Source organism: Capra hircus, chromosome 23 (assembly GCF_001704415.2).
Source record: "Capra hircus breed San Clemente chromosome 23, ASM170441v1, whole genome shotgun sequence".
NCBI classification, from domain to species: Eukaryota; Metazoa; Chordata; class Mammalia; order Artiodactyla; family Bovidae; genus Capra; species Capra hircus.
This window is the reverse complement of record NC_030830.1, coordinates 47,872,040-47,898,822: the sequence shown is the minus strand read 5'-3', so window position 1 is coordinate 47,898,822 and position 26,783 is coordinate 47,872,040. Positions and strand designations below refer to the sequence as shown.

Genomic DNA, 26,783 nt, shown 5'->3' with positions numbered 1-26,783 from the left:
TTGCATGACTAACACTGAAAAACAAGTCTCAGGTCCCTATTTCTACAAACTAAAATCCATCAGATCAACAATTCCAAAAGTAGGCAAAATGAAAATAAATTCTAAAGCATAACAGATCAAGAAAATTTATATTTTGGTTACCGTCAGTAATGTAAAGAATTTCTTTTAATAAGTTGGGGTTCACAAATTTTCAGAGAATTAGCAAACTGAAAGTTTCATTAATACTTAAAACACTGTTGGGGCTTCCCAGATGATGCTAGTGGTAAAGAATCTGCCTGCCAATGCAGGAGACATAAGACATGCAAATTCAATCTCTGGGTTGAGAAGATACCCTGGAGAAGGAAATGGTAACCCACTCCAGTATTCTTGCCTGTCAAGTCCCATGGACAGAGGAGCCTGGTGGGCTATAGTGCATAGGGTTGCACAGAGTCGGACACAACTAAGCGACTCAGCACACAAAACATTTAGCAAACTAGGAGAATAGGAATTCCACAAAGCTTTTGTGGTGCAACATACATTATAACATTATTTAGACAAAAAATGAATTTATTTGATCTGTCCACACAGTAGGTCATTAAATGACCAGAGGTTAAAGATAAAACAAAACCCTGAAAAAGATGTCTCCTGTATTACCATTGCTAAACAAACTGCTATCTCCTCTCAAACATAAGCCAATTTTGTTTTGTTATTTAGCTTCTATTGTGATGGGCAGAAATGACAGAATTCCTCTAACAAGAATATGTGTGTACCTCCCCTACAAGCCATGCATGTATTTGCATATGTGTTTGTATGTAGACATTTTTTGTTATGTAATTAGTAATTAAAAGTGCTGTGCTGTGCTTACTCAGTCCTGTCTGAAACTTCCAAATTTACCATGTGAAAAAGATATGAGATTTTCTTTTTTTTTTTTAATAAGAAAGTTAACTGATGAAGGTTTAAGAAAGTGAATTAGCTAAATGTTATATTTTCAATTACAATTAGTTTAACCAACCTGAAATTCTATGAGTTTTACAATAGGAAACAAGAGACCTTGTTTCACAAAGTTCTTTTCACATTTTCTTCTTCAGTTATGAACATCTATCCCCCTGCTCACTGTAGGCTTTCTGTTCCCACAGCAAACAGAAAGGCAGCATGTGGCAACAGGCCTTTTGAAATCAAAAGAAAAGACGGTCACTCCCAAAGTATCAACTCTTTCCTTTTTGAATACAATCATTTGAAGTAATTCATGCAGTTTTTACTAAAAGGCATCTTGTATAACCTCGTAAGTGGTGGTTTGTCATGTGGCAGGCTGTTATCAGGCAGTTACAATATTTTGCCTCAGTTCAAATAAAGACCAACAATCTTCTAAACTTCATTCACACAGAAACATTACAGGGGAGGGAATTCACCAGACTTAGTTCATTTTTGTCCAGTCTTGTAGGTGGGCAGAAGGAAGCTGGGTAGAGAAACCATCTTCCTCCCTATTTGGCTGACACTTTTGTGACTCACAAGTGACTATGGCACTTTCTGTCTGTCCTATACAGACCACACACGGACTAAAATGACCTACATTACAACATGCTATACACTGCATACCTGCCCAGCATCTAAAACCAGGATCTATACAGTCCAGTTCAGTTCAGTTGCTCAGTTGTGACCCTATGGCTTCCCTGTCCATCACCAACTCCTGGAGATTGCTCAAATTCATATCCATAGATTCAGTGATGCCATCCATTTCATCCTCTGTTGACCCCTTCTCATCCCACATTCAATCTGCCCAGCATCAGGGCCTTTTCCAATGAGTCAGTTCTTTGCATCAGGTGGCCAAAATACTGGAGTTTCAGCTTCAGCATCAGTCCTTCCAATGAATATTCAGGACTGATTTCCTTTAGGATTGACTGGTTGGATCTCCCTGCAGTCCAAGGGACTCTCAAGAGTCTTCTCCAATACCACAGTTCAAAGGGATCAGTTCTTTGGCACTCAGGTTTTTTTTTATAGTCCAACTCTCACATCTATACATGACTACTGGAAAAACCATAGCTTTGACTAGATGGACCTTTGTTGGCAAAGTAATGTCTGTGCTTTTTACTATGCTATTTAGACTGGTCATAGCTTTTCTTCCAAGGAACAAGCGTCTTTTAACTTCATGGCTGCATTAACCATGGCAGATTCAACATCTGCAGTGATTTTGGGGCCTAAAAAATTAAAGTTTCTCACTGTTTCCAGTTTTTCCCCATCTATTTGCCATGAAGTGATGGGACTGGATGCGATGATCTTATTTTTCTGAATATTGGGTTTGAAGCCACCTTTTTCACTCTCCTCTTTCACTTTCATCAAGAGCCTATTTAGTTCTTCACTTTCTGCCATGAGGGTGGTGTCATCTGCAAATCTGAGGTTATTGATATAATAACCTATACAGTCCTTGCCTAAAGGCTGTCACTGGCAGATAGAGTCTGCTTTTTGCTCCTAAGATACATGATTGTGTTACAGTGGTGCCCCACATTTCCCAGTGTGATTAAACATCGGTTACCTACACTAGTAACTTGACTGTTAAAAAAAAAAAAAAAAAAAAAAAAAACCTTTGGTGGCTGCTTTTCCTCCATGCCTAACTTCCCCATTTCTCAAGATCACTTTCAAAATGAATTAATTGCATGCTCATATTTGATTCCAGGTCTACTTCTGGAAAAAAATTCTAAGATATTATGCACCTCTTGTTTGAACTTAAAGTCACTGCAAATGAAGAGGGCAAATCTGAAATACCTGCTTATCCTATCATCACCAATGAAGATTCAGCAGAGAACAGGAAAACCTAATATCTGTTTTCTTTTTCTGCTTACCCATCCCCCAGGATTAATAGGGTTTGAAAGGAAAACATTCTAAATAATGATGTATACTTACATAGGCATTTTCAATTTAAACATAATTATAACTAGACTCAACCATTCAAACAAACAAATAAAATGCCATCTCTTTAATGATTATCAAATTTGCTGTGGCCTTTCAGTGCTGGAAATTAGTGCCAAAACAAGTAAGTTTCTATATTCAAATCCTCATCTCAAGGTCTCCTTTTAGAGGAATACAAACTAAACATTACACCAGATTGCTATTATCCTAAGACCAGTTCTGTTTTCTCTGAAAGTTTTTTGGTTCCAAATAACATAAAACAATCGGAAACCACCTTAAATAATTATCAGAAAGTGTGTATCTTGGAAAAATCCTAGAGCTTCTCTAGGAACCAAGGTTAGCTGGAACCCTGGATGGACCTCCTTGGAATGGCCTCAGTCTGTGTATCTGTTCTGCTCTATCTATCTGACTTAGAACTCCAGAGTTTACTTTTCTCCTGTATTAGAAACCAACCAAATCAGATGGCTTTGTCTCTCCTTTAACACCAGTTTCTCACCAGAAGCAGTCAGGTGGCTGCTCTGAGCCCTTTGACTGCAGCCAAGTGGACGAGTGTCAGTAATTCAGTGCCTTGAAGAAGAGGTCGGGGTTTTAAGAGAATATGAGTCAAACAAACAGAAAATACTGTGAAACATCAATTATGTGATATCAGTTATCAAGGACTAGAAAGTGAATTGCATCTAAGAAAGGTCGTACTTGGTTTTTCATTTCTAACTGGAAGTGGTCAAAATGAGCTATTGATGGTAAACATCAGACACTTCAGACTTGCCTTGTTCATCCAATGTGGAACTTAAACTAATACTGTGAAAGTCTGATATATATATATATATATATATATATATATATATATATATATATACATTTTCTTTCAGGGATTTAAACATATCTATGAACTACTATTTAACAAAAATCAGACACTAACATTTCATGTTTAGACAAATTTCAAAAGCAAATCTCAAATCTGAATTGTACAAAAAAGATCCTAATGAACCAGATAACTATGATGGGTGTGGTCAGTCACCCACAGCAGACATTCTGGAGTGTGAAGTCAAGTGTGCTTTAGTGAGCAATGCTGTTAATAAAGCTAGCGGAAGTGATGGAATTCCAGTAGAGCTATTCAAAACCCTAAAGGGCGATGCTATTAAAGTGCTGCACATCTAGAAGACACAGCAGTGGCCACGGGACTGGAAAAGGTCAATCCTCATCCCAATTCCCAAGAAGGCCAGTACCAGAGAATGTTCTAACCATTGGACAGTTGCATTTATTTCCCACACTAGTAAGGTCATGCTTAAAATCTTTCATGCTAGGCTTCAGAATTACTTGAACCGAGAACTTCCAGACATCACAACTGGGTTTAGAAAAGGCAGAGGAACCAGAGATCAAATTGCCAACATTTGCTGGATCACAGAGAAAGCAAGGGAATTCCAGAAAAACATTTATCTCTGTTACATTGACTATACTAAAGTCTTTGACTGTGTGGATCATAACAAACTATGGAAAGCTCTTAAAAATATGGGGATACCAGACCATCTTACCTGTCTCCCAAGAAACCTGCATGCATGTCAAGAAGCAAGTTAGAACTCTGTATAGAACAACTGATTGGTTAAGACTGAGAAAGTATGACAGGGCTGTCTGTCCTCATTATGATTTAATCTATATGCTGAGAACATCATGAGAAATGCTGGATTGGATCAGTTACAAGCTGGAATTAAGATAGGCAGAAGAAACATCTACAAACTCAGAAGCTGAAGTTCCAGTATTTTGGTCACCTGTTGTGAACAGCTGACTCACTGGAAAAGTCCCTGGTCCTGGGAGAGATATAGAGCAGAAGAAGAGGGTGTCAGAGGATGAGATGGGTGGATGGCATCACCAATGCCATGGACATGAACTTGGGCAAACTTTGGGAGATGGTGAGGAACAGGGAGGCCTGGGATGCTGCAGTCCATGAGGTTGCAAAGTGTCAGATATGATTGCATGACTAAACAACAACAAAAAATGAATTAGTAGTTAACTTAAATCATACACTAACATTTCATGTTTAGAGGAATTTCAAAAGCAGTTTTACTTTACAGTAACATAAAGAATTATTGTCCAATACTATGAAATTTTTAAACTATAAGATAAAGTGGACATTCATAAATTTTCTAATCCAAACTTTCATTTCCAATTATCAGTACATATCTTTTGAGAAAAGCAAAACAGCCATTTTTCTTTTTTGCAACTTTTTATCAGAGATTTTTAAAATATTTCTATAGGAAGAGATTTCAGTACTTCACAAGGTTGTCTCACTTGATGACATCTGAATTCTTTTTTTTTTTCTTGTTCAAATCCAAGCAGAAAATGTCCATTGTATCTCTAATTTCTAAAACGCAGAACCAATTGCCTTCCCCTGTGTAAACACATTCTCCCAGGAATTACCTCGTCAGAATCTAGCATTGATGTACTGTTTCAGTCTGTATCATTATTAAATTTATTTTTTGGCTGTTAGTATTGACATGATAGGTACCTAGGTGTTTACAAAATCATAGTGGCATGGTATCTGTGCTTTAGGAGTTAATTTAAATTCATCAGTCACTTATGCCTTTGGGAAATTTCTAAAACTATGCCACTTTTCAGGGTGATAGTGATGCTGGCTCTTAATATGTCACAGAAGATCAAGAGGTAATGGGCCATCACTGTGGGTGGAGATGCAGGTCATACTTTTTTGTTTGTAGGTATAGCTATTTCACCCAGGGCAGGTTTCTCAATACTGTAAAGTGTACTGTTTTCATACATACATTTTTTACCTGCAAAGATAGAAAAAGCATGTAACCAATACTATGAAATTTTTTAAATATAAGATATGGTCTTATATTTTATAAGATATTATAATATAGTATATTTTATAAGAAAATATAAAATAAAATTGTATGGTCTTTTTAAAAATTAAATGTTTAATGCATATACTTTGCTTGCTTCCATGATACTAGAACCTACTTTGCTACTGAGGATAGTGCAGTTGTTCAGGTTTAATAAGATTTCACTACTGCTGAGTAGCAACAAACATCTTACTTTATTGAATGTTATCCTTGTCAGAGTCAGTAAACTTCAAGGCCTCTGGGAAGGCTAGTCTCCTCCTCAATTAAAGTAAGAAAAGTGTATCCATGTGTCCTTAAAGGATTATGTTCTAAATTCTGAGGACATGGAAAAAGTTTCATAGAAGGCAATGGCATCCCACTCCAGTACTATTGCCTGGAAAATACCATGGACAGAAAAGCCTGGTAGGCTACAGTCCATGGGGTCGCGAAGAGTTGGACATGACTCAGAAACCTTACTTTCACTTCTCAATTTCATGCATTGGAGAAGGAAATGGCAACCCACTCCAGTGTTCTTGCCTGGAGAATCCCAGGGATGGCAGAGCCTGGTGGGCTGTCATCTATGGAGTTGCACAGAGTCAGACATAACTGAAGTGACTTAGCAGCAGCAGCAGCAGCTATATATAATTTTAAAGCACAGTCTACACATGTCACGCTTAATAAATCTAAGGCAGTCATGATTCCCTTTTGTATTAAAACAGATATATTCAGGGTCAATGTTGTAGACATTTCACATATACTTAGACATTAAGTATCTTACGTGTATCCCAATGTTCATCGCAGCACTGTTTATAATAGCCAGGACATGGAAGCAACCTAGATGTCCATCAGCAGAAGAATGGATACAAAAACTGTGGTACATATACACAATGGAGTATTACTCAACCATTAAAAAGTATACATTTGAATCAGTTCTAATGAGGTGGATGAAACCGGAGCCTATTATACCAAGTGAAGTAAGCCAGAGAGAAAAACACCAATACAGTATACTAACGCATATATATGGAATTTAGAAAGATGGTAACGATAACTCTGTATGCGAGACAGCAAAAGAGAAACAGATGTATAGAACAGTCTTTTGGACTCTATGGGAGAGGGAGAGGGTGGGATGATTTGGGAGAATGGCACTGAAACATGTATATCATGTATGAAACAAATCGCCAGTCCAGGTTCGATGCATGATACAGGATGCTTGGGGCTGGTGCACTGGGATGACCCAGAGGGATGGTACGGGGAGGAGGTGGGAGGGGGGTTCAGGATAGGGAACACGTGTAAACCCATGCCAGATTCATGTTGATGTATGGCAAAACCAATACAATATTGTAAGGTAATTAACGTCCAATTAAAATAAATAGATTTATATTAAAAAAAAAGAACCGACCCTATGTTGAAATTATATATAAAAGTTATCTCTGGATTTGTCATAAACTTATACTTAAAGCTAAAACCATAAAGCTTCTAGAAAACATACTGGAAAGATACTATGTGACTTTGAGGTAGGCAAAGAAGTCCTAGAGAGGACACAACATTAAGTATAAGAAAAAACAAAGGATTATACTTCAGAAAAAAAGTAACAACTTGGGCTCTTCAAAAGACCCTCAAGAATTAAAAATTTGTCAACATTCTAGCCAATTGTTTCAAGAACATGTCCAACATCAGTAATCATCAAGGAACTAAAAATTGAAAGGGGAAGAGGGGGAGGGATAAATTAGGAGTTTGGAATTAACATATACACACTTCTATATATGAACTAGATAACCAACAAGGACCTACTGCATAGCACAGGAAACCATACTCAGTATCTTATAATAACTTGTAATGAAAAATAACCTAAAAAAGAATATATATAATACAGATATATGTGTGTGTATGTGTGTCACACTTTGTGTGTCAAACTGAATCACTTCGCTGTATATCAGAAACTAACATAACATTGTAAATCAACTATGTGTGTGAGTGTGTGTGAAAGTCGCTCAGTCGTGTCCAACTCTTTGCAATCCCATGGACTATACAGTCCATGGAATTCTCCAGGCCAGAATATTGGAGTGGGGAGCCTTTCCCTTCTCCAGGGGATCTTCCCAACCCAGGGATCGAACTCAGGTCTCCCACATTGCAGGCGGATTCTATACCAGCTGAACCACAGGGAAGCCCATACCTCAATTTAAAAAAAAAAAAATTAAAAATGATTCAAGCACACAAAATATACAATGTTACCACAGAAATACTAGAATAGCTGTTGTTAAAAAGACTGAGAACGTCAAGTGTTGGCAAGCAAGTGGAACAACCAGAGTTTTCATGCAATGTTGGTGAGAGACAGTGTAATCATTGCAATCTCATACAATGTATGTGTGTGTGTGTGTGTGTGTGTGTGTGTTGTGTATACATGGTTAACCTTATTTACATTTTATTTATATTTATAAAATACACACACACATTCACACTCTAAGGCCCAGCAATTCTGCTTCATATAAAGAGAACGCATATCTGCATAAATCTAGCACACAAATATTCATAGCAGTCTGCTCATAATAAGCTAACCCTGAAGACAATCCAGATGTCCATGTATAAGATATAGGACTATTAAATTGTGAGATATTGATACAATGGAGCATTACTCAGCAAGAAAAAATGAACTACTGACAAATGCAGCAACATGGATAACTTTCAAGACTATACTGATCTTAAGAAGAAGGAAGAATGCACACTCTTTGAACCTCTGATTCTCTGCTAACCCAACATCTACTGCAGGCACCTACTTTTTCCTCCAAGTGTTCTTACTGACTTGTCTCATGTGACTCTGTTGACCAGTGTCATTTTCTTGATACATTTTCCCCTTGAATTTGTGATTCTACAGTCAATGTAGAAATTTACAGTTTCCATTTTGATCAGTGATCCACAGCAAGCACAAGATGAGCACCAGAATGTGCTGGACATTTAGATCTTTAAAGCTTGTATTAGGAACATTTCTCTACACTAAGCAGCATTACAGTGTGAAAAGATATATATTTTTTGTTTCCAAGGTTTCTGGTTGAAATATTAACTATATACTAAAGGTTTATTACAGAGCGACATACTCAGGAATTAAGAATGGAAGAGATGACCAGGGCAGATCTAGGAAAGGGTGCAGAGCTTCCAAGCCCTCTGGGAGCACCCCATTCTCCCCAGATCTCCTTGAGCTATGGGTATGGATGCAATCTGAACCCAGTTCCTCTGTGCACTAATATCAAGGTTTCATTGATACAGATACAGTTGATTAAATCAGCATGGCCACTGGCAAATGATTCAACCTCCAGTCCCTCTCCTCAAAGGTCTGTGGGGTAGTAAGGAAAAGAGGGTCCAGCAAGTTCCTATCCTCTAATTACAAGCTGGTTCCCCTGGCAACCAGCCTCTGTCCTTAAGTTTCCTACTTCAAAAAGTCACTTTATTTGTATTACAAAAGACGCCTTTTCAATGAAGAAGGAATTCATAGGGCCTGGACTCCATCTTAGGCCTGTTCATGCTGATCATGCTCGGCCACCTTTCCAATGGACTCTGAACTCTGTGTTTAGTGTTTATGAAAACAACAACAGAAAGGTAAGACCCCCTCCAGACAGAGGAACCTTGAAGATCATATCTAGGTAACTCATCACCTAAGAGAAAACATACACTAATCACCCCTTCCTCCAGACAGGCCATAAATTTTTCTGTATCTATCGGAGTGTAACCTCGGGTTTATTGATTATTGGCTGTTTGACTGTTTGAGCACATGAGCACATAGCACGTGAACGATGGAGTTATTGGGATTGTATTTTCTTGGTTAATGTAAGTTTCAAGGAATTTGGAGTGGAGGGTTCAGACACATACACATGGGGTAAAAAAGATTTTCACAAATGCTGGTTGGGGTCTTTCGCTAAGAGGAGACTCTGCCTTGGGCCCGCCGGTGTAATAAACTGCATTCCACTATCTGCATCGTCCTTCTGAGTGAGTTTGTTTCCCGGAATGCGTGGCTACAACACCAGCTCTTCTCACTTAAGATATTCCACAGTGGATATAGGGGCTCTGGCCAGAAACAGGTAAGATGGCTCTGGCTCTGGCTCTGGCTCTGGCTCTGGCCAGAAACAGGTAAGATGACCAACCATACAAATATATTTATTTATTGTAAATCATAAAAATCACACAAATTCTACCCATTTTATTTATTTATTTATTTTTTACTTTATTTTACTTTACAATACTGTATTGGTTGAGTTCCCAGTCCTGAACCCCTCTGCCACCTCCCTCCCCATACCATCTCTCTGGGTCATCCCAGTGCACCAGCCCCAAGCATCCTGTATCCTGCATCGAACCTAGACCAGCGAATCATTTCTTACATTATACTGTACATGTTTCAATGCCATTCTCCCAAATCATCCCACCCTCTCCCTCTCTCACAGAGTCCAAAAGTCTGTTCTATACACCTGTGTCTCTTTTGCTGTCTCGCATACAGAGTTATCATTACCATCTTTCTAAATTCCATATATATGTGTTAGTGTACTGTATTGGTGTTTTTCTTTCTGGCTTACTTCACTCTGTATAATCTACCCATTTTAAAAAATGTTCTCTTTTTTATTTTTTTTTTCAGGCTTTGGAAGTGTTGTTTCCTATACCTGTATATCCTTCTCCTAGATTAAAACCCCTCCTTCACTGAATCCCCACCATATCTTACTTGTGCTTTACATTTCAGCTAACATGGTCCTCCCACTGAGACTACCCATGATCTCTGTGGGCTCCTAAAGCATTATCTATTTGCCTTATCACTGCTTTTCTCCAATCCTATGGAGATTGTGTATTTAATTAGCTGTAACTCTGTCCTCTATCCCTTGTCCTCCATCTAAGGGTAGGTCTCAGATAGTAATACAGACTATAGGTAATAGCAACAAACTGGCCAAGTCTGTATTGTTTTTCATTTATCGCCTGGTTAGTTTTTGCTTCACACACACACACACACACACACACACACACACAGTCTGCTCATTTTCCTCAAAGAGAAACAATTTGGCTTATTGCACCTCATTCCAAATACTTATCACCTTATCTAATTCCATTAAATGACTCTTAATTATCACAATGATTTTTTCTACCAGATTTTCTTTATATAGATATAATTTTCAATCTTTCGCTAATTTCAGAATACTAGCTTCTACAGAGTCATGTCTCCTCTTGAAGTTCATTTCAAAACAACTGCATGTAACAGAAATGCCATTTGCCTCAGCCTATCAAATATGTTCCATCGTCACACAATTCTTTGGGCTTTCCTGGTGGCTCAGCTGGTAAAGAAACCATCCACAATGAGGGAGACCTGGGTTCAATCCCTGGGTTGGAAAGATACCCTGGAGAAGCGAACACACTCCAGCATTATAGCCCAGAGAATTCCAAGGACTGTATAGACCACGGGGTCGTAAGAGTCAAACACAACTGAGCAACTTTCACTTCACTCACACAATTCCTTAATACCCCTTTTCCACCAGATCTTGGATGGATAAAAATACAACATCTAGTTTTTGACTTATAGGAAGGAAAACTTAGATTATGTGGACATATGGATGACACCTAATTCAACACTCACATAAATTTCTCCATTTAAAACATTCACATGCCTAAACAGTCACAACTAAATTATATTATGTATTCATGCTACTGTTTCCATTTTATAGTCAGATCTTATACAATGAGTGCATTGCTGTATGTGAATCAAATTTCTAAAAAATCAAATTCCTTAAAATTTCTGAAGGAAATTACTTTAAAGGAAAAAAATTCTCTAGTAATAGACATTTAACTCTCTTAAAAGTTTTTAAAGTAAGCTCTTGGTTCTTACTTAAACAACTCATATCCTGCAGTATCTTTAACATATCAGTGTTTAATGGTTGCTTTTTGACAACTTCACATTAAAACTGGACATTTATGAAACCTTTGACTTCTTACTTTAAAACTCCAAATGAATTATGCTACTCTGAAATCTGCCTCTTTATCTTTCCCATAATATAGGGACAATACCACTTGCCTTTTTGGATATAATGTAAGGACATGACCCACGGTGTGTGTTCAAGAAAAACAATTATTACTCTAGTCATCCCCTCTTTTTCAAAATGAACAGGATTCTCCTTCAGCCTCTGCTAAGTTTCTGTCACATAGGCTCTGTCTTCTGAGTTGCATCAGGGCTTATCATTTTCTGACATACAGTGAACCTGCTGAAAATAACTATAATTGAGAGAAAACACATTCTGCTTTTCTATTAGAAGAGTAAAATGTATATTTTTAAAAAGTAAAATCTAATATTCAATTATTATAAGGAATTGAGCATCAATTGTGCAAAATTCTGATAACAGTGCATAATACTGACCATTATGCTTCAAAGAATAAATATTAAGCTTCAGAACCTATACAAAACATTTGAATAAGGCCATGCTGCTGAGTTCTCCAGTCCTGACAACATGTGAACTCTGCTAAACTAGCAAATTTTAAACACACACTCCCTCAAGACAAAAAAGAGGGGCTATGGTTGTTCTTCCTTCCTAGAAGACTGGCAAGTTGAACAGTTCTCCTTAAAAGAAAAAAAATGTAGAGAGAAAAGTGTCTCAACAAATCACAGAAACTTCTCCAATCCTTACTTTAGATCCAAAAAAAGACTGCCATATTCCCCTACTCTGGCTCCCTCATCCCCAATACTCCTCAGAAACAATAGTTAGGGTAAGACATTCTGAAAAGTTAGGCTTTCTCAATAATCCTTAACACAATTCTGTACTAAGGTAGATTCATTGAGTTAGGGTTGGGGTGGAGAGTACTAACAAAACGTGGTCCACTGGAGAAGGGAATGGCAAAGCACTTCAGTATTCTTCCCTTGAGAACCACATGAACAGTATGAAAAGGCAAAAAGATAGGACACTGAAAGATGAACTCCTCAGGTAGGCAGGTGCCCAATATGCTACTAGAGATCAGTGGAGAACTAACTCCAGAAAGACTGAAAGGACAGAGCCAAAGCAAAAAAAAAAAAATACCCAGTTGTGGAGATGACTGGAGATGGAAGTAAAGTCCAACTGTGTAACGAGGAATATTGTGTCAGTTCAGTTCAGTCGCTCAGCTGTGTCCGACTCTTTGCAACCCCATGAATCGCAGCACGCCAGGCCTTTCTGTTCATCATCAATTCCCGGAGTTCACTCAAACTCAAGTCCATCGAGTCAGTGATGACATCCAGCCATCTCATGCTTTGTCGTCCCCTTCTCCTCCTGCCCCAGTCCCTCCCAGCCTCAGAGTCTTTTCCATTGAGTCAACTCTTCGCATGAGGTGACCAAAGTACTGGAGTTTCAGCTTCAGTATAATTCCCTCCAAAGAAATCCCAGGGTTGATCTCCTTCAGAATGGACTGGTTGGATCTCCTTTCAGTCCAAGGGACCCTCAAAGAGTCTTCTCCAACACCACAGTTCAAAAGCATCAATTCTTTGGTGCTCAGCCTTCTTCACAGTCCAACTCTCACATCCATACATGACCACTGGAAAAACCATAGCCTTGACTAGATGGACTTTTGTTGGCAAAGTAATGTCTCTGTTTTTGAATATGCTATCTAGTTTGGTCATAACTTTTCTTCCAAGGAGTAAGCATCTTTTAATTTCATCACTGCAATCACCATCTGCAGTGATTTTGCAGCCCAAAAAAATAAAGTCTGACACTGTTTCTAATGTTTCCCCATCTATTTCCCATGAAGTGATGGGACTGGATGTCACGATCTTCGTTTTCTGAATGTTGACCTTTAAGCCAACTTTTTCACTCTTCACTTTCACTTCCATCAAGAGGCTTTTTAGTTTCTCTTCACTTTCTGCCATAAGGGTGGTGTCATCTGCATATCTGAGGTTATTGATATTTCTCCCGGCAATCTTGAGTCCAGCTTGTGTTTCTTCCAGCCCAGCGTTTCTTATGATGTGCTCTGCATAGAAGCTAAATAAGCAGGGTGACAATATACAGCCTTGACATACTCCTTTTCCTATTTGGAACTAGTCTGTTGTTCCATGTCCAGTTCTAATAGTTGCTTCTTGACCTTCATATAGGTTTCTCAAGAGGCAGGCCAGGTGATCTGGCATTCCCATCTCTTTCAGAATTTTCCACAGTTTATTGTGATCCACACAATATTGCATAGGAACCTGGAATGTCAGGTCCATGAATCAAGGCAAATTGGAAGTAATCAAACATGAGATGGCAAGACTGAACATCAACATTTTAGAAATCAGTAAACTAAAATGGACTGGAAAGGGTGAATTTAACTCAGTTTCCCATTATACCTACTACCGTGGGCAAGAATCCCTTAGAAGAAATGGAGTAGCCATCACAGTCAACAAAACAGTCCGAAATGAAGTACTTGGATGCAATTTCAAAAACGACAACTCATCTCTCTATGATTTCAAGGCAAACCATTCAAATTCACATTAATCCAAGTCTATGCCCCAACCAATAATGCTGAAAGCTGAGGCTCAATAGATCTATGAAGACCTACAAGACCTTCCAGAACTAACGCCCCAAAACGATGTCCTTTTAATTATAGGGGACTGGAATGCAAAAGTAGGAAGTCAAGAGATAGCTGGAGTAACAAGCAAATTTGGCCTTAGAGTACACAATGAAGCAGAGCAAAAGCTTCATTGAGTTTTGCCAAGAAAACACAATGGTCATAGCAAACATCCTCTTCCAACAACACAAGAGAAAACTCCACACATGGACATCACCAGATGGTCAACAATGAAATCAGACTGATTACATTCTTTGCAGTCAAAGATGGAGAAGTTATACACAGTCAGCAAAAACAAGATCGGGAGCTGACTGTGGCTAAGATCATGAACTTCTTATTGCCAAATTCAGATTTAAATTGAAGCAAGTGGGGAAAACCACTAGACCATTCAGGTATGACATAAATCAAATCCCTTAAACGACTCTACAGTGGAAGTGAGACATAGATTTAAGCGATTAGATTTGATAGACAGACTGCCTGAAGAACTATGGACAGAGGTTCATGACATTATACAGGAGGCAGGGATCAAGACAGTCGCCAAGAAAAAAAAAAAAAAAAAGAGGGCAAAATGGTTGTCAGAGGAGGCCTTACAAATAATTGTGAAAAGAAGAGAAGTGAAAGGCAAAGAAGAAAAGGAAAGCTATAACCATTTCAATGAAGAGTTTGAAAAAATAGAAAGGAGAAATAAGAAAGCCTTCCTCAGTGATCAATGCAAAGATATACAGAAAAATAACAGAATGGGAAAGACTAGAGATGTCAAGAAAATTAGAGATACCAACGGAACATTTCATGCAAAGATGGTCTCAATAAGGACAGAAATGGTATGGACTTGACAGAAGTAGAAGATATTAAGAAGAGGTGGCAAGAATACACAGAAGAACTATACAAAAAAGATTTTCACAACTCAGATAATCACAATGGTGTGATCACTCACATATAGCCAGACAGAATGCGAATTCAAGTGGGCCTTAGGAACAAATTTAGTGCAGGTGATGGAATTCCAGTTGAGTTATTTCAAATTCTAAAAGATGATATTGTGAAAATGCTGCATTCAATATGCCAGCAAATTTGGAAAACTCAGCAATGGCCACAGGACTGGAAATGATCAGTTTTCATTCCAGTCCCAAAGAAAGGCAATGCCAAAGAATTCTCAAACTACTGCAAAATTGCACTCATCTCAAAGTAATGCTCAAATTTCTCCAAGCCAAGCTTCAATAGTACATAAACTGTGAACTCCCAGGTGTCCAAGCTGGATTTAGAAAAGGCAGAGAAACCAGAGATCAAATTGCCAACATCCGCTGGATCATGGAAAAAGCAAGAGAGTTCCAGAAAAACATCTATTTCTGCTTTATTGACTATGCCAAAGCCTTTGACTGTGTGGATCACAAAAAACTGGAAAAATCTGAAAGAGATGGGAATACCAGACCACCTGATCTGCCTCCTGAGAAATCTGTGTGCAGGTCAGAAAGCAACAGTTAGAACTGGACATGGACCAACAGAATGGTTAAAAATTGGGAAAGGAGTACATCAAGGCTGTATATTGTCACTCTGCTTATTTAACTTATATGTAGGGTACATCATGAGAAACACTGGGCTGGATTAAACACAAGCTGGAATCAAGATTGCCAGGAGAAATATCAATAAGCTCAGATATGCAGATGACACCACCCTTATGGCAGAAAGGGAAGAAGAAGAAAGCAAAAGAGGAGAGTGAAAAAGTTGGCTTAAAACTCAATATTCAGAAAACTAAGATCATGGAATCTGGTCCCATCACTTTATAACAAATAGATGGGAAAACAGTGACTGACTTTATTTTGTGGGGCTCCAAAATCACTGCAGATGGTGACTGCAGCCATGAAATTAAAGATGCTTGCTCCTTGGAAGAAAAGCTACAATCAACCTAGACAGCATATTGAAAAGCACAGACGTTACTTTGACAACAAAGATCCATCTCGTCAAAGCTATGATTTTTCCAGTAGTTATGTATGGATGTGAGAGTTAGACAATAAAGCTGAGCACCAAAGAATTAATGCTTTTGAACTGTGGTGTTGGAGAAGACTCTTGAGAGTCCCTTGGACTGCAAGGAGATCCAACCAGTCAATCCTAAAGGAGATCAGTCCTGGGTGTTCATTGGAAGGACTGATACTAAAGCTGAACCTCCAATACTTTGGCCACCTGATGTGAAGAGCTGACTCATTGGAAAAGACCCTCATGCTCGGAAAGATCGAAGGTGAGAGTAGAAGGGGATGACAGAGGATGAGATGGTTGGATGGCATCACCGACTCAATGGACATGAGTTTGAGTAAACTCCATGGGTTGGTGATGGACAGAGAGGCCTGACGTGCTGCAGTCCATGGGGTCACAAAGAGTCGGAAACAACAGAGCAACTGAACTGAACTGTACTAAGGTAAATTTCCCTCTTTATAAATGTACTTACCTTTTATAAACTATACTTACTTAAAGATGCTGTGAAAGAATTCACCCAATATTCCCATTCAGAAACATATTTTAAAAATTACGGGTACCACCACACTGATCTCTTTGACTTACTTTGCATGTTAACATTTGACCTTCCTATAATGCTTGCATTTCTCCCACAGAAGACAGGGTGTTTTAACCACTTCAGGAGTCTCTGGATGAGAAAACCTGGGTTTCAGCTTTATAATTTACTTGCTGACTGATCTGAAATAAATTAACTTGTTTAATTGTTATTTTTTCTCATTTGTAAAACAGGGTAACACTAATAACTATCTCATAGGATTATGAGTGGATAAACAGTGGTAGACATGTTGACATCTAGTTTAGTGACTGACAAAGAGTATCTCCCCATTGATGACAGAGAGATGATGAGGGCAAAGATCTATGATCACCATGATTTCCTCAGAATCCCTGTGCCACTAACAGTCTGTAAACTCCAGCAGCTGTCACCATATACTGCTAATTTATATCATGTATATTGTTAAAAACTAAAAAATTAAACATCTGACATCTCTTCACATACCAATAACACACACTGAGGACCAGTGTTATCAACAAACATTCAAGGGCAACTGTAATCACATAGCTCAGTGTAGTAGAGTTCTTGCCCTACAAACTGATCGCCCAGACTGTACCTGAACCATATCTATAGTAAGGGACCTAAAACTTTGTCATTCAGTTGTTCTTTAATTTTTTAAAATCACTCTCTACTGCAGAAATTTTTTGGAAGTAGTGTTCCGGAGGGTAAGGCAAGCACTGGAGAATATGCTACAAAAGATTTGCTTCCCAAAATAGATTTTAAAAATTGAGCAAAAGGATACAGAGCTGTGACACCTCAACCTTTTGACAAATTAAACGTGACTATTTCAGAGCACTCCATTGGATAAAATGAAAAAGTCCCAGAACATGGGTATTTGCTAACATTCACTTTGGAGATCAGTTATTAACCAGCACTCTATTATTATTTTTAATCTATTTCTATTTCATTCAGTTCAGCTCAGTTCGGTTGCTGAATTGTGTCCAAATCTTTGCGACCCCATGAACCACAGCACACCAGGCCTCCCTGTCCATCATCAACTCCCAGAGTTTACTCAAACTCATGTCCATTGAGTCAGTGATCTGTTGTTCCCTTCTCTCCTGACCTCAATCCCTCTCAGCATCAGGGTCTTTTCCAATGAGTCAATTCTTCACATGAGGTGGCCAAAGTACTGGAGTTTCAGCTTCAGCATCAGTCCTTCCAAGACCCAGGACTGATCTCCCTTAGGATGGACTGGTAGGACCTCCTTACAGTGAAAGGGACTCTCCAGAGTCTTCTCTAACACCACAGTTCAAAAGCATCAATTCTTTGGTGCTCAGTTTTCTTCACAGTCCAGCTCTCACATCCATACATGACCACTGGAAAAACCATAGCCTTGACTAGACGGACCTTTGTTGGCAAAGTAATGTCTGTGCCTTTTAATATGCTATCTAGGTTGTTCATAACTTTCCTTCCAAGGAGTAAGCATCTTTTAATTTCATGGCTACAATCACCATTTGCAGTGATTTCAGAGCCAAAAAAAAATATTTTATTGAAATTCACCATTTCTGTAAGACAAGGATCGTATTACAATCTATTAATATATTCTCTTACACTGATAATAGCCTTAAACAAACCGACTGGTCTCAATATAATTCCAATTAAGCTACGTTTCTTGTCTGTATTCAGACAAGAACAAATAAGGACATAGGAAAGGCTGGTGACACTATGGAGTCATCTCCAAGGGTTTCTAAAATATCCTTCCTTTCTACAGCTGCCATGAGGACACAGAGCTCCAGTCTAGATTTATACTTAATTAAACCAAAAATTTTGATCAGATATTACATTCTGATTACCCACATGGATTTATCCTGGTCATGCTAATTCTTACATAATTAATTAATGAAATATTAATGTACAAGAATGAACCTACCTTCATAAGAAAACCATATAAAGAAAGATATTATAACACAAATGAATGGTGACTGGATATTATACATAAGATAAACACAAAAGACTTTGTGGAAGAAGGCAGCCCTCCTGGGTACCATGGGAACTAGGTAGTTGTTTCCCCAGTTTTTCTTGTGCTTCATATACACCAAAATGGGAGCTCGAAATGCTAGCAAACCAAAAACATCAACAGAAGGAGACAAAAACAAAGGCTCAAGCAAAGCCTGCTCTTTCCAGCTGCAGGACTAGAAAGAGGGCAACCTTGCAAGACACAAAAAAAATTTAAATGACAAACATCCTCCCCTAGCCAAAGAACAGAGACATAGAAAACAAAACCAGGCCCCAAAAGCAGTGTCTCATGCTCACCTCAGTCAAGAAAGGTAAATAGGGAGCTGAGGTGTCCAGCTTTCCCCTGCTGTAAAGGGGCACCCCTTCTCTTTAAAAGAACTGGAGGCCTGAATGTGCAATGAGGTTTCTGTTCCACTGGCAGTGGGGACAGAGGCCATGTGGAGACCTGGGTGTCTACCCTTAGGAGCAGGAGCAATGCATACTTCCCCTTCAAAGCCACTGGGTGTCAGAGCAGCTTTCACTCCTGCTGAACTTCTCCCTACCCCTCTTGGTGTCACTAGACATCACAGGGGATCAACAAGAAGGGCCCTTCCCTCTCGTGGGCACCTGGGAGAGCCTGAAATCTCCCTGCCCTGAGAACATCCAGGAGGCACCCCCCACCCTCCTCCTCTGCTGGCCTGTGGTCAGAGACAGCCTGCTTTCCAGAACAGCATTTAAAGGTATAACATGGTTAGACTTTGCCTTTAAATGAACCACTCTGATAGGGTGTGTGTGCTGGGGTGACGATGAAAAAGAGGGAGGATTCTGAGAGTAACAGAGAAAAGAGAAAACCAACAGTGTGTAGTGTTCAAGTCAAGGGAGAAACCAAAAAAACTGAGAAAAGACCAACAGTGAAAAGTACAGCCAAGTACCCTGATGAGAGATCAGAAACATTTTATCGGATTTGGCAATTAGATGATTCTCATTGGAGACTCTAGTTTCAGGACAAAATGGGAGGCTGAAACCAGAACACAGAGCTGTGGAAGGTAAACTGAGAAAGTGAGCAGCAGCAATACAGACTCACAGTATCAGAAACTGGAAGGAAACAAGGGAGGAAAAGTGTCTAGAAAGATTATTTGTATTACTTTTGGAAAGTGAAATAAGTATTATATATCTTTTTAAAGTGATTCTAGTTGAATCATGTTTACAGGCTGCCACAAGGTAAGATGGGGAGGAAGAAGGCGGAGCCACTAAAGAAAGGACACAATGACAGGACAGGCCTGGGGGAAGAGGGGCACCAGGGTTAAGGATGCTGAGAACAAGTCAGCCTTGAACAAAAAGAGGCATTTCATCCTTGGGGAATGAAAAGAGTACAGGAGTTTCTAGGTAGTAGGAGTCTGAAGAACATTGGAATAGACAGATCTACTTCCTTTGATAAAAAGAAGGATGAAACCAGCTGCCCAGAGTGACGGCCAAGCAAACGTGGAATTAGTCTTGAGCTACCCATGTCCTGGTCTAACCAGGCTCAAGTCAGACATGGACAAGTGACCACTGGCAGAAGAAACATATTTTAAAAACCCTCATTGGAACCATGTTTCATAAGATAATTTATTTCATAATTTGGTCTATGAGTTAAAATTTCACTCAGCAATAATTCAGAGAGTCAAGTACTAACATGAGTCAGTGCTCATGTTATTAAAAAATCAAACTTCAGGTTGATGTCAAGTCCATAATGTTATTAAAATGTTAAGGACAATCTTAAAAGTATTATCTTATATGCCGGGAACCAGCGTGAGGAACCCCGCCCGTGGCAAAGGTCATGAGGAAGGAGGCTCGGCATAAACAAAGGCAAAATCAAGCCTCAGGGGTCTCCCTGAAAATTCTCGAGCATCTACCCCCAAAACCGGAGTCTGCCTGCTTTACTGTGTTATGCTTTCCACCTACTCTTCTGACATTAACAGGGGGCTGTCCCCCCACCACCTTTTTCTGGAAAAAGTTAATTTAGAGCTTTTAGATAATAAGTCTCCTGGGCATAATAAGAGTGTTTCAATCCAAAAACCCCTCTGATGGCTTTCTAGCCTGCCTGCCTGACTCTTACAGCTGCGCCTGTGATTGTTTGCGGCCTGCCGACCATGAGGCACAGGAAGCTTAAAACATCCTAGGAATGTAGGGGCTTCTGAAGAGTCAAAATCATTAGAATAAGACTGATTAAGGGCTTCATTGTTGAGCTAATACTTGCTGCCAAATTTTCATATATTTTATTTGTTGATATAGTTGGTATATAGAAAAAACAAGCAGCAACATAGATCTTTGAGTTAAGTATCTTCTTTGTTATAACCCACTGTGTCTTTGTTCTACAGGGATATAACTTTATTTAGTATTTTAAAAGTGATGCAGATTAAAGAAAAACACTTCAGGGGAAATAAGATTAACATTCATTAAGGAAGAGAGCCATAAAGTGTTAGCAGACCTCTTGGCCAGAAGATAATGTAAATCACCTGAGACCTTTTGTATAGGGAAAGATATGGAGAAAGAAAGCCTGGTATCCATAAGGGTCAGGACTGCTGCCCCTGCATGACTCTGTATCTTCCATTATGTAAAACTTCACGTCCCTGGTGGCTCAGATGGTAAAGTGTCTGCCTACAATGTGGGAGGCCTGGGTTCAATCCCTGAGTTGGGAAGATCTCCTGGAGAAGGAAATGGCAACCCACTCCAGCACTCTTGCCTGGAGAACCCCATGGACGGAGGAGCCTGGTAGACTATAGTCCATGGGGTCGCAAAGAGTCAGACACGACTGAGTGATTTCACTTTCACTTTAGGGAATATAAGCACCTTTTGAAAATAAAGTTATGGGGTTTTTGCACAAGCTTGGCCTCCCCCGTGTCGATTATCTCTCTCTTTCTCCCTCTCCCTCCCTCTCTCTTTCAGGCTGATCCCTTGGAACGCAGAGGCTCTCCATGTCTACTTATTTGCCCGGGCTTCTGAGACCCACGTGAGAAGGAGCTCAAGGCGGGGCACTCTCCACTAGTCAAGCAGGCACCTGTGGCCTAATGTAGACGGTATAAGTTTCTTGTCTTGAGACTTTATTAGCTTTCTGTGTAAACCAAGGAATATCAGCCTCTTTTCTCCTGTATTTTTTCACTACATTATTCTTCCTCAATCACTCTTTAAATTTCTAAATAAATAAATCTCTCCTCGGTGACTCCATCCCTGCTTTGAATTACCCTGGATCCCCTGGGGCTGGACCCTGACACTTATATTTGTAGAATTTCTGCTTCAGTTTTTGCTTTGGTTGTATAAAATTTGTATTTTAAAATATAGCTTATGTGTCACAAACAGTATTTTTTTTAACCTTAAAAGAACCATGCCTGATGGATATTAGTTTTGCTGTTTTACTAATGAAGAAACTGAGGATCAGAAAGGGAATAAATGAAATACCCTTTATTTCATAGTTGTCAGGGGTGTCAACACTCTATCCCAAGTGCTTTGTTAAAGCATAATTTCTCCACTATATAATAAATATGTTTTAACTGCAGATCAAAGATACCTTTCAGATCAAAGAAAATCTTTAAGTTAATTTTTTTGCCATATTTTTGTTTTAAGAAACAAATAAAACTATCCCAAATTTATTGGGAGAGCAAAGGAAAAGTCACTGATCAAAGGAAAAGTCACATGAATACTAGTTTTTATCAGAAGTGGGTTTTAGATATTATACCAATACCTTTCTTTATCTTAAGAACACAACATATTTAAATATTTCAACGAACACATTCAAAATTAAAAATAATCCTTACTAAAAATCTAAATGTAGTTAAACCACTACAAGTCAGCTTTTGTAATAAATTATTGATCCTTGTTCTTCTCATTCACCCACACCTGCAAACAGGCCAATCCTAAATGGAAGGGGAAAATTTTCACAAAAGTTTGAAAAAAGCATTCAGAGTTTTTTTAGAAATACTTGAACTGTTCGGATATTAGCAATATTTGACTTTATCATATGATGAGTAAACCAAAACAATGATGAATTGTCCAATATTTGTGAAGAGACAGAGAACTCAAACACTCTGAATTGGATAAGAATTTATTAATCCTTCTAAAGGTATGGAATCACCATAATTGAATATATACATTTGAACAGATCTATGTCTATCAGCAGATAGACACATTTTACTGCAAAAAAAGAATATTTCCATGTATATGCATTTTTAACTCCCAAGCATTGAAAATAGTTCAGTAGAAATATAAATCTTTCCCCAGTGCCCAAAATAATGTGTATGCCTCAAACTGCAATACAATGCAATAAACATATTATTAATCATTAAACTAAGAAATGAAAAAAGTTTCCAAAATGTTTAACCACTGATTTTTGGTATTCCAAATATACCAATTGCACTCCTTTGCATCAGGAGCAGTCCCAGACTTAATTAGAATTACAAAGAAGCATACAGACCATCTAGTCCAGCTCCTCAATTTGAGAGACAAGAAAACTGGCCCAGGGAAGGGAAATTTACCAAGATTCATTTTGGGCAAAAGTGGAATTAAAATCCAGGTATCTGGATTCACAGTTTAGTGTGCTTCCCTGAAGTATCATAGATATAAATAACCTCATCTAATTTCATCTGGCAAGCAAATTCAGAGACTGAGTGGAACTTCAAGGATTGTGCTGAATCTGCTGTTTTATCATAGTACAAAGCACCTTCCATACAAATAGATAATAGACAATATTCTAATCCAGAAGAAAATTATTTGAATTACTCAATCAATATTATACTATTCAAAACATATTATTTAAGATCTTTTCTAAGTAACAACCTAGTACATATAATGTTCAGGCTCTTCTATCAGCTTTGTCAGACTCATTCCTATTGAAAGCACCCAACCAAAACAAGTGAAGTAATAAACTACAACAAAAATAACAAAATAACCAACAAACTAGCACTTTTAACCCCATGACCTTCAATTCTGAGTCTGTAGTCACAATGGAGCACTGATTTGCATCTACCACCAATCAAAACAGCAAAACAAATCATTACGAATGCTCAGTGGCTTACATCACTGACCTTGTATATATTACCTTCCAAAAAACCATTTCAAAGAACTGAATCATCTGGATCATTTTTATTACACACTCAGTCTTGAGACATTCTGCACAGTGCTGGCTGAAATGTACTTCATGGAACACCTTCTTTCCTAACGAACATCTATGTCAGGTGTATTTATAGCCACTGCCTTCAATCAGTACACTTCCAGGGGTGAAAAATAAAATTATCTCAACAACACTCTCCTATAGAGATTCGAAATAAGACCTAAGAATATAGGTAGACGGCCTTTGAAAAAACAACGAAAGATCTGTAATGTAAAATGTATGTTAAGGTTTATTCAGAAGGACACTGTTCAATGAGAACATGAAGAGGCTTGGGTACAATTACAGAATTTAGATCTTGTGGATCTCTCAGCCAGTTGCAAAGAGTCTCTTTATATACTCAAGATTATTATCATTACTCCCCTCCTCCTCCTCCTCCTTATGATTCCTCTGAAATGTGGACACCTATCTTTGTTTTTTCCTTAGACATTTTTCTATTTAGGCACTTTTTACTTCTAATTCATTACAAAGGCAGAACATGCTTCCCCCTACTGGGAAAATATTAAATTACAAAGTACATAGGAACATGTTCCTAAGTATCAAGAAACCAAATTTCTGAGAAAAATAAAATGTTAAGGAAATTTTAAGGAACCAGGTGCACAGACTTTTCTGGCTGTTTTACCACAGAGAAATACTTCTATACTCTGTTTAGAGCTCCTCACATGCATTGCTTTAGTCTGGCAGTTTTCAGTACACTAACTCTCATTAATGACTTATGAATTAATCATCTAGCCTACTGTCTCCAAAAGAAGTCTAATTAGCAGGTCTGAGAAGATGATTAATTTGTAACTTTTTGTATTTTAAAGACTTTATCAGCTAAATGAAGACATTTCTGGAAAATGCATTGAAATAGATGATTTAGGAACACAATGGCATTTTTAATCTTTTTGAATATTTGTTAATCCATTAATTTTCAATGTTCCTATTATTTTATGTAGTTTATTTATTTTTAATAGATTAGAGGTTAATTTTTTAACTGACTTTCATTTACAATTTTAGGTTGCATTTTTTTATTCAGTAACCAAGAAGTAGTAAGCATGACTGCATTTTCCATTCCAAATCCTCTACAAAATCAACTTGTCCCCTGAAAAGTAGTTTACTTGTTTCACGCGTTCAATATTTCAATTGTTGTTTTTAATTACTTAATTATTTAATATACAAAATAGAAAAATATCTGATACTTTATTGTTGCAAATAATAATCCATCAGTAAAACATTTAAATAAGTATAATGCCTATTTAATTCATACATGGAGGATTAGAATTTCTCCTTCTATGTAAAACTAAATCTCACAAAAGAAAACATTTCTTTTGATGCTGAAGGGCTAAGGGGAAGAAAGTTATTACTTTTAGTTTTGCTGTAGGTAAGTTCCTAAGAACCTAAGGAACAAAACTGCATTGTAGTCAATTTGATGATGAAGCAACTCATTATTGAGACATTCACCCCCCCCCCCAAAAAAAAACGAAAGTCTTTAGTTTTTATAAAGGTAAATGTAGATTGCTACAGATATCTTGGGTACCTTTAGCACTGTTTCAAGATAAATGGAAGTAATCAGGTTAATATTTCTATCATACAGAAGTTCCTGTGTGTGTGTGTGTTTAAACAACCCTTCAAAAGAACACAAAAGACAAGATATCTATATTCTCCTGGGAATTAAATCTCTTTTAACACACACACACACACAGGTACACACACACACAGGTACACACACACACACACACCACACTTGGTACAACAGTTGATCAATTGTGGAGGGTTCCCAGGGACCAGCATCTCCCAGAGCACACAATCATCACACTTCAAATAAACTGATATGCATTTCAGCCACTTCCACATGCACAAACAGAACACGCATAATTTAATCTAGGTTGATACTAAGTCTTTCCATTGGAAAGACTGTAATTAGACTAAGGAAATCAAAATCACTTCTCAATCAGAAGGGAGAGAAAATAAGAGAAAAGAAAGGGGGAAAAGGGAAAGAAAAAGGGAAAGAGGGGGGGACTGATTTGTAGATAAGAAGAAGCTCATCAAACACCACATTGATCACCATTCACTCCAGACTGACTTCCCTTCCCTTGGCGGAGTTAAAACATCCCGGCGGACCACGCAGCTCCTTAACGTCGCTCCATCAGTGATCCTAAAGGGCACTGTCTTCACAGCCAGAGCCCGCCGCTCCGGGCTACCCGGATTCAGCTGCGAATGGAGTGAGGAAGTAGCACCCGCCTCCCAGGGACCAGCTCCGCCGCGGCTCTGGGCGAGCATCGTCCAGGGCAGTTTCCGCGAAGGAGACAGGCGTCCTCCCGTACTCCGCTCCCCGAGCCCCGCCGCGGCGACAGGGGCCGGCGGTCTGCGCCCACCCGGGGGCAAGTCCTACCTTCGGCCAGCAGGCGCGAGGCGTGCACGAAGGACGGGTCCAGGCTGTCTCTCTCTGCCATCAGCTCAGGCAAGTACTTCTCCTCTTCCATAGCGCGGACTTCGTACTGGCCCCGCCAGGCTCAGGGCTCCGTGCGCTGGACGCACGTCCCCGCCGTCCTGCTCTCCCGCCGCCCGCCCGCCTCAGCTACGGCCGGTGTCTGGCGCCCTCTCTGGGCCGTCGCCGCCCGCCCGGCCGCGGGCTGAAGTGGTGCCGAGCCTCGGGGCCGGTCGAGCGGCCGTACCTCGGTCCCGCCCAGGTCGGCTTGCTCCGGCGGCCTGGATGGGGAGGCGGGCACAGGACGCGTTCTGCCCCTGCCAAGCGCTCATTGGTGGGTGTGCCTTGAGGGGCGGGGCCCGCAGCGTCTGAGAGTCGCCATTGGGCCGCATCGCACATCGATGCGCCGAACTGGCGGGAGGCGGAGCCGCCGGGAGGAGAGCAAGGAAGGTGCGCGCGCCTTCTCCTCGCAGCCGGCACCCTCAGGCCGTTAGG

The 26,783-nt window shown here is 39.2% G+C and overlaps 1 protein-coding gene across 1 annotated transcript in view; it reads right to left on the bottom strand.

Annotated features, from left to right (window-relative positions):
* The window catches only part of KHDRBS2 (KH RNA binding domain containing, signal transduction associated 2), an 800,500-nt gene extending 774,098 nt beyond the window's left edge, over positions 1 to 26,402 (bottom strand). Inside the window, exon 1 of the mRNA XM_005696178.3 lies at positions 26,253 to 26,402. Within this exon, the coding sequence (XP_005696235.2) occupies positions 26,253 to 26,343 (91 nt within the window). The 5' untranslated portion in view covers positions 26,344 to 26,402. The remainder of the gene's footprint in view (positions 1 to 26,252) is intronic.